The sequence below is a fragment of the Monodelphis domestica genome, chromosome 3 (assembly GCF_027887165.1).
Source record: "Monodelphis domestica isolate mMonDom1 chromosome 3, mMonDom1.pri, whole genome shotgun sequence".
NCBI classification, from domain to species: Eukaryota; Metazoa; Chordata; class Mammalia; order Didelphimorphia; family Didelphidae; genus Monodelphis; species Monodelphis domestica.
Window position 1 is genome coordinate 343,617,206 of NC_077229.1, and position 8,447 is coordinate 343,625,652.

The following is an 8,447-nucleotide window of genomic DNA, read 5'->3' on the forward strand; positions in this document are numbered from 1 at the left end:
AAGGTATCTCATTGCCTAGCACAGTGTCTGAAACAGAGTAGTCACTTCAATGTGGATTGAAATCCTATGTGTCCCTTGGTTGGCCAGAATGGGAGCTGAGCTCTAGAGGAAACCTCCTTTGGGAGGGTCCAAGGCTATCTGGCCATGACACAACAGAAACGAACCTTACAAGAGTTGCTGTGGCCCCAAGTTTTCCCATGAGAAACTGAGGCTTGTCTTGGCATGCTTGCTGTGCTAGCACCAGGCCTACTAGAGACATACGAGGTCTCTAAAATTCTCCTCCAGGAAAATAGTCAGAAAAGACTCAAAGGCCAGAAGAGTGGAAGGAAAGGGCTTTACCCAGCACCACACGAGTCCTTAGGCTGTAAAAGACCAACTCTTTCCATCTAAAGCGAAGCCCATGCAGTCCTCCAAATTCTGTCACCCCCAAATATTGAATTTTTTTTTTTCAGAAAACCTGGACATCTTGGGCTGAGGCAGAAGAGTGAGGCCAGGTTCTTCCTGTGCTCTTCTAGCTGAATCAAGTTCCTGGGGGGTGGTCAATGGCAAACCTTGGCCCAACAGAGCCATCCTGTTTGCCACTTTTAAAGGGAACACTTTGGTCTCTCTGAGTTTACACTTGGGAAAGGGAATCCTTTCTTCCCTTTGCCTCTTCTGAGTTAACCTAACTGAGGTAGCCCTGCTTACATTGTGAAGAAGGGATCAACTCTCCTTTGTCTACTTTGGAAGGGAATCAGCAAGAGATTGAAGACCCTCCCTAGTCCTGGGTGACAAGCTACCAGGGTCATGGAGAAGTCCCAAGTCACTTAGAGCTGCACCCTACTAAGTCAGTGCCAAACTTGTGCATCCTCTGAGCAGAGTTCACACCTTCAGAAACCCAGGCAGCCAGGAAGGTGTGAACCCTCTTGATGTGTAGCCACCCCTCCAGAAGGGGAGAACTGGTTCCCACAAGCACTGCCCTCTGGGCAGGGCTAGACAGTTTGAAAACTGTGATTGGCCCCTGTGAAGAGGGGCGGGGACAAAAAAGCACCATAAGAACCCAAGGCTCCTGGGACTTGAGTCACTCTTGTGCAGATACTCTCCTGGCTAGAGAGAGACAGACAGAGGCAGAGACAGAGGCAGAGGCAGAGGCAGAGACAGAGAGGATAAAGAACTTTTCTATCTCCTTCACTTTTTTTACTTTAAGGCTTCCTCTATTTTGTACAGAAATTTCTGGCTTGAGATAGAATATCGGCGACAACAGAATTTCCTCAAATTCTTGACTAACTGGGGCAAGTGCCCTCCTTCCCTCAGGGCACACTTCTGCTTGCAGCCCTGCCTTTGGGGCAGAGAAAGAGGGTGATGGCTGCTGGAGGGAGAGACCCTGGTGCTGGCCATGTGGAGGAAGAAGCCTCGCAGCTTGTCTTTCCCAGAGAGTTTGAAACAGCACAAACTCTCCTCAATTCAGAAGTCCACATGCTGCTAGAGCATCGAAAGCAACAGCATGAAAGTGGGCAGGATGCACGAGAACTTCCAGTGGTTTTCTGGAAAACTTTAGATTATGCTGCCCGTTTTAGTCGTTTTCAAAACAGGGAAACCATTGCTAGTGTTCGGGGCTTGTTACTCCAGAAGAAGCTCCACAAGTTTGAGGTGGCTGCTTTAGCAAACCTTTGTCCTGAGACAGCAGAGGAGGCCAAGGCTCTGATTCCAAGCCTAGCCGGTCGATTGGAAGATGAAGACTTGCAAGAGGTCCTTGATGATATTCAGACCAAGAGGAGCTTCCAGTATTAAGAGCAGGAACCCAGCCCTTCAGTGAACACCAAAGAGGAAATTTCCCAGAAGTCTTCTGCAACTAAGAAGAACTCCAACTCTCTCCAGAGACTATTCAGAAATGTCAGTCACAAAAGCTGGTCGAGCCTCCTAGGGACAAGGCCATGCAGAGTCCCCTTGCATCCACATGTCATGCAAACTCCTGACCAGTTAGGATTCTTTTTGACCTTTGGAATGTTTGACCTGTGCCAAAGGCCAGGAGTGCCACTTGAATCTCCAAGGGACTTGGGGATGATTTCCTCTAATGAAGGGTTTCCAGGGGAGGTATTGGACCAGAGTCTAGGTGCTTGCTTTCACCTTTCCATCCCTCCTCTTCAATGGAATTGATGAAGGGGGAAGACTGAGTGGCAGAATTTAGCCAGGAAATACCTGTGGCATATTCGTGACTGCCTTATATCACTGAATTTGGCACTCCATTTACATTCACATTTCTGGTTTGAATGTCAAGCCAATTTGAAATATCAACCCAGATTAGAATATGGACAAACAGCATGACTAAGACAGAGAGTGGGGTCTCCTAAACCTAAACCTAAAAAGGAAAAATCAAAGGGAACCTATTCCTAAGTGTTTGAAATTCTGAAGGAGCAGAACAACCGAACAGCTTGTCATTTTGAAGCACCATGGAATTCATTTGTCCAAGAAATACAGAGGTAAGAAGATGGAGAAAATCCTAGCAGTTGGGGGGGGCATCACTGTACAATCATAAGGTCAAAAGAGGCCTGGTTGAGGAGGCTCAGTGTGGCCCCTGGTATATCCTGAAGGCTGCAAGGTTCTGGAGCAGGAGGGCATTTGTGGGATTTATTCTGACAGCTGCCTTGGGACAGGGTCCTCTCTGAGTTGAAACTAGTCCCGGATCCAGATTTTAAATACCATTCAGTGTAGAGCTGCTCTATACCATAGGGTGTTCTCTGGGAAGACCGGAGAATGAGATTTCATTCTGGTGGAGTCATCACCATGAACTCCATTTGGGGCACTTGTGTGGCCCCAAACTTAGCATCCGTTTCTGAAAGGTCATGCCAATATCTTTGGCACTTGCTTCTCCCATGCTACAAAATCTAGTTACTGCCACTTGATGTCATCCTAGAACGAAAGGGGGCAGGGGTAGATTCTATAGTGGATGTCTAGTTAATTGTGCAATTCCTAGGCAGTAGACAGTCTAAGGAAATCAAATTATTTTTCTATTCCAAAAATTATTGACTAGCTAGTAATTTTCCCGTCTCGAGAGAGAGACATGATACACTTGAAGAACATATTGCTAGAGATGGACCCTGAAGGAGCCAAAGAAGCATTTGTAGGTCAGGCGGAAGCTGGGGGTGGGGGGGCGTGGTGCCGGCGGGTGGCACTGTTGTCAGGGAGGTCCCTTCCAAGTCCCCCAGAGAGGCTGCCACCATGTGGCTGTCCCATCTCTAGAGACAGGGTGAAGGAGCCATGGATGAGGAAGAAGATGAGATGGAGAACTTTGAGATCCCTGATTGGGACCTCCAGAATGCATTCCAGCCCAAGCGGCAGCGTCATGGGCAGACCAAGGAGGAGGCCACAGAGGGAGTATGGGCTGAGCAGGAGAGGCCCAGCTCTGCAGGCCATGGCTCCCTCCAGAGACCTTTGGACTCCCGGTGAATTTCATTGGAGCTGGCCTGAAGCAAGCAGAGCAGGAGGATTCCGAGGAGCAAGAGAGGCCCGTGAAGCAGCTGGACTGGCCTCAAGATTTGGGCCCACAGAAGTGACAAGCAGCTGGGGATTGTCCAGCCAGCCAGAAAGGCTGGGTGGGAGGAGCCAAACCTTTCACAGACCCGGGCAGCTGGGCAAGGCACACCAAAGGAATTGGACACACGCTTTTGCAGAAGATGGCTTCTGGTGCAGGGAAAGGCCTGGCCAGGAAGGCACAAGGTACCATTCACCCAATTGAAGCTAAGGGGAGAAAAGGCCAGGCTGCTGGGGAGCCTCTGGCTCAGAAGGGACCGCTCAGCCAGGGCAAGATTTCCCTGGGCTTGACTCCCAAGAAGAGGAGGTTCAGAAGGAGCTCAGCCAGGGGTGGAAAGACCTGAGTGGGGGCAGGAAGAAACCAAAATGCTCCTCTCCAACAGGTGCCTGCCGGGGTTTTCGGCTGTTCCTGCTCTCACCTGTAGGCCTTTGGTAGTCTCAGTTCACTCCCAAGACCTGTGGGTGCCCCTGGCTCTCTTCAGGGGATCCCTTCACACACTCCTTGATTAGAGCACACTACTTCTCTGAGCCAGAGATCTGAGCTCCCCTTGCCCACCTGCTGCCCTTTCCCCTGTTTCTACTCACACAGGACTAGGTCCTTGGTGGTCTTGGTCAGGTCCCCAGACCTGGGGCTGCCCCTTGTTCAGTCCTGGGCAGCCCCTCCCTCACTGGTGGATTCTGGCCAGTGCTGACTTCAACTCTGGCTCCCTTGGTGTGGTGGCTCGGGGAGGGTGGGTCAGCTTTTCATTCCCTTAGATTGGGGAAATGACAGAGTCCCACCTACCTTCACTGCTGAGCCTTGGTGTGGGGCCTCTCCCTTCTTATGAGGATGGTGTCTTTTCTGGGGCTGGGGGAGGGGAGGTTTGAGGTCATCTGTGCCATTGGGTCTGAGGAGAGGAAGGGAGCCACCTTTACCAGGAAGTCCCCGATATTGTCAAAATGGATACCATTGTGCCCTAGAACATGAATAGGATGAGCACAGAAAAGTCTAGGAAAAGATGTGAACTGATATCATGTAAACTGATGACTGGAAGGACACTATACAGGAACAGAAATTTTGAATAGTGATCAACTCTGAAGGATTAAATCATCAGCAAAGTTTCCAAGGCATTCCCAAGGGACTCAGGATGGAAAAATACGATCAACACCCAAGCAATGAATTTTTGGAATCGGATGGTAGATCAGAGTATGCCATCTTCCACTTCATTTGCTGAGACCTGACTGGAAGGGTGATGTGCATCTTCCCTCACGGATTCAGCAATAGGGAAACCTCTTATGAAAGCATTGCTATAGCTCATATCTGACTCTTTATTGCCTGGGGGATGGGGAGGGAAAGAATCTGATTTCTAAATGGAAAATCAAAAATTGTTTCCACATGTAATTGAATAAACTGAAATGAAAACAGTCTTCCATATTAAAAAACAAAAAGTGGCCATTTTTCTACACACACAGAACTAGAGTACCATGCTACTTGAACCTGTAGGGCTAGCAGCAGTCTAATGGTGGTCACATTCCCTGCAACTACAACGTCTTCTTTTACTCACAGAACAAACAACATCATAGCCACCTGGGCAAATTTCACCTAGATTCGGGTATTTAAGAAAAGAAATCCAAGTTAACTCCCCCCCCCCCATTCATGGTAGTCTGAAGACTCTCCCACATTCAGTACATTTACTAAATTTCCTTTCAAGTGTTTTCTGATGGGTGAGAAGAGCAAACTTCTCTTAGAAAGCTTTCCCACATTCACTACCCTCATGGTTTTCCTCCTTTGGAATCCTGATGGAAATCCATGGCTGACCTGTCAGAAGGTTTTGCCACCTTCACTATACACATCAATGATTCTCTTCAGTATGAGTTCTGATGGAAGGACCACGAGGTATTTGAACGTTTTGTTCACATTCAGAGTGTTCATAGGGCTTGGCTCCACTTTCAGTACTGATGCTGAGTAAGAAATGAGCAGTACTTGAAGGATTTCCCACAGTCAGTCCATTCACTAGGTTTCTCTCCAGTATGAATTTTCTGGTGTTCAATAATGTGCTCTGTTTAAAAGCTCTCACATTGTGTCAGCCCAAGAAAAATCACCAGAGAAAACAGTTTCCACAGGGAAGGATAGAAACAAATTCATACGTGGGAGCCCCAGTAAATGAACTTTCCAAAGTCTCCTGTTGACATCCCTGTTCATTAATGAGAAATGAGGGGTGTATGGAGCCAGTAAGAAATGAGTGTCTTCAATATAGTTTTGGTTATCAGTAGGGACATTAGATCACTCTTCCTGAAACACCAAATGGAGATGATTGGAATCATTAGATAACAGTTTCACTCTCCCTTCTCCTTTCCCCTTCCCAGTCTCTTCTCACAAAAGCTCTTAATGAGGAATCTTTTGCATAGGAAGAGGATATTGGATGAGTTTCTTTTGAATTGGGAGTTCACTTGTAAATCTTGGGGTCTCCTTGAAGCACAGTGTCCCCATCCTTTGAGTAAGCAATGAAACCACATTTGTGGGCATCTCATCTTGGCCCAATTGTTTGAGCGGTAAGGGGGGGTATATCTTGTTATATGCAGACACCCCAAAATCCCCACTCCAGACAAGGGAAGTAATCAAGGGGAGCTATAATACAACAGGAAATGCTCAGTTCCACTTTTTGATATGAAGTTTTCACAACATTTTCCTCCCTTACAAGATTCATGCCTCCCTCCCCCCTTCCCTTTCTCTTCCAGGTGTTGACAAGCAGTTCCACTGGGTCATTCAATGACCATTACTTGTCATGAAATAACAGGGCAGCAGGCTTGGAGTCGGCTCCAACGGGAACCTTGGAGTGAACTGTCCAGTTTAGGGTACTCTCATGTATCTGGAATGTAAAACAGGTGCTTATCAGGAGACCACCTTGAAATGTGAAAAAGAAAAGGACAAAAAACATGGTGGGGAATATGGGCAACCTGAGGACAGGACTCAGATTGAGAGGCAGGAACCACAGGCCTCAGGGTATCCAGACTCTCAGATCAAGGTATCTCATTGCCTAGCACAGTGTCTGAAACAGAGTAGTCACTTCAATGTGGATTGAAATCCTATGTGTCCCTTGGTTGGCCAGAATGGGAGCTGAGCTCTAGAGGAAACCTCCTTTGTGAGGGTCCAAGGCTATCTGGCCATGACACAACAGAAACGAACCTTACAAGAGTTGCTGTGGCCCCAAGTTTTCCCATGAGAAACTGAGGCTTGTCTTGGCATGCTTGCTGTGCTAGCACCAGGCCTACTAGAGACATACGAGGTCTCTAAAATTCTCCTCCAGGAAAATAGTCAGAAAAGACTCAAAGGCCAGAAGAGTGGAAGGAAAGGGCTTTACCCAGCACCACACGAGTCCTTAGGCTGAAAAAGACCAACTCTTTCCATCTAAAGCGAAGCCCATGCAGTCCTCCAAATTCTGTCACCCCCAAATATTGAATTTTTTTTTTTCAGAAAACCTGGACATCTTGGGCTGAGGCAGAAGAGTGAGGCCAGGTTCTTCCTGTGCTCTTCTAGCTGAATCAAGTTCCTGGGGGGTGGTCAATGGCAAACCTTGGCCCAACAGAGCAATCCTGTTTGCCACTTTTAAAGGGAACACTTTGGTCTCTCTGAGTTTACACTTGGGAAAGGGAATCCTTTCTTCCCTTTGCCTCTTCTGAGTTAACCTAACTGAGGTAGCCCTGCTTACATTGTGAAGAAGGGATCAACTCTCCTTTGTCTACTTTGGAAGGGAATCAGCAAGAGATTGAAGACCCTCCCTAGTCCTGGGTGACAAGCTACCAGGGTCATGGAGAAGTCCCAAGTCACTTAGAGCTGCACCCTACTAAGTCAGTGCCAAACTTGTGCATCCTCTGAGCAGAGTTCACACCTTCAGAAACCCAGGCAGCCAGGAAGGTGTGAACCCTCTTGATGTGTAGCCACCCCTCCAGAAGGGGAGAACTGGTTCCCACAAGCACTGCCCTCTGGGAAGGGCTAGACAGTTTGAAAACTGTGATTGGCCCCTGTGAAGAGGGGCGGGGACAAAAGAGCACCATAAGAACCCAAGGCTCCTGGGACTTGAGTCACTCTTGTGCAGATACTCTCCTGGCTAGAGAGAGACAGGCAGAGGCAGAGGCAGAGGCAGAGACAGAGACAGAGACAGAGAGGATAAAGAACTTTTCTATCTCCTTCACTTTTTTTACTTTAAGGCTTCCTCTATTTTGTACAGAAATTTCTGGCTTGAGATAGAATATCGGCGACAACAGAATTTCCTCAAATTCTTGACTAACTGGGGCAAGTCCCCTCCTTCCCTCAGGGCACACTTCTGCTTGCAGCCCTGCCTTTGGGGCTGAGAAAGAGGGTGATGGCTGCTGGAGGGAGAGACCCTGGTGCTGGCCATGTGGAGGAAGAAGCCTCGCAGCTTGTCTTTCCCAGAGAGTTTGAAACAGCACAAACTCTCCTCAATTCAGAAGTCCACATGCTGCTAGAGCATCGAAAGCAACAGCATGAAAGTGGGCAGGATGCACGAGAACTTCCAGTGGTTTTCTGGAAAACTTTAGATTATGCTGCCCGTTTTAGTCGTTTTCAAAACAGGGAAACCATTGCTGGTGTTCGGGGTTTGTTACTCCAGAAGAAGCTCCACAAGTTTGAGTTGGCTGCTTTAGCAAACCTTTGTCCTGAGACAGCAGAGGAGGCCAAGGCTCTGATTCCAACCCTAGCCGGTCGATTGGAAGATGAAGACTTGCAAGAGGTCCTTGATGATATTCAGACCAAGAGGAGCTTCCAGTATTAAGAGCAGGAACCCAGCCCTTCAGTGAACACCAAAGAGGAAATTTCCCAGAAGTCTTCTGCAACTAAGAAGAACTCCAACTCTCTCCAGAGACTATTCAGAAATGTCAGTCACAAAAGCTGGTCGAGCCTCCTAGGGACAAGGCCATGCAGAGTCCCCTTGCATCCA

At 48.1% G+C, this 8,447-nt stretch overlaps 2 protein-coding genes across 2 annotated transcripts; both read left to right on the plus strand.

Annotated features, from left to right (window-relative positions):
• Positions 1 to 1,329: 1,329 nt before the first annotated feature.
• On the plus strand, positions 1,330 to 1,935 carry LOC130458005 (DNA-directed RNA polymerase II subunit RPB4-like). The gene has a single exon (XM_056820897.1). The coding sequence runs from the start codon at positions 1,342 to 1,344 to the stop codon at positions 1,768 to 1,770; it is 429 nt and encodes a 142-aa protein (XP_056676875.1). The 5' UTR covers positions 1,330 to 1,341; the 3' UTR covers positions 1,771 to 1,935.
• Positions 1,936 to 7,853: 5,918 nt separating this feature from the next.
• LOC100017768 (DNA-directed RNA polymerase II subunit RPB4-like) lies at positions 7,854 to 8,447 on the plus strand. Its single transcript, XM_056820898.1, has one exon. It carries the CDS (start codon positions 7,854 to 7,856, stop codon positions 8,280 to 8,282), a length of 429 nt encoding a protein of 142 aa, XP_056676876.1. The 3' UTR covers positions 8,283 to 8,447.

Bases quoted from the DNA above. Each gene is read 5' to 3' on its own strand.
- LOC130458005 (XM_056820897.1), top strand. From the start codon at position 1,342: ATGGCTGCTGGAGGGAGAGACCCTGGTGCTGGCCATGTGGAGGAAGAA.
- LOC100017768 (XM_056820898.1), top strand. From the start codon at position 7,854: ATGGCTGCTGGAGGGAGAGACCCTGGTGCTGGCCATGTGGAGGAAGAA.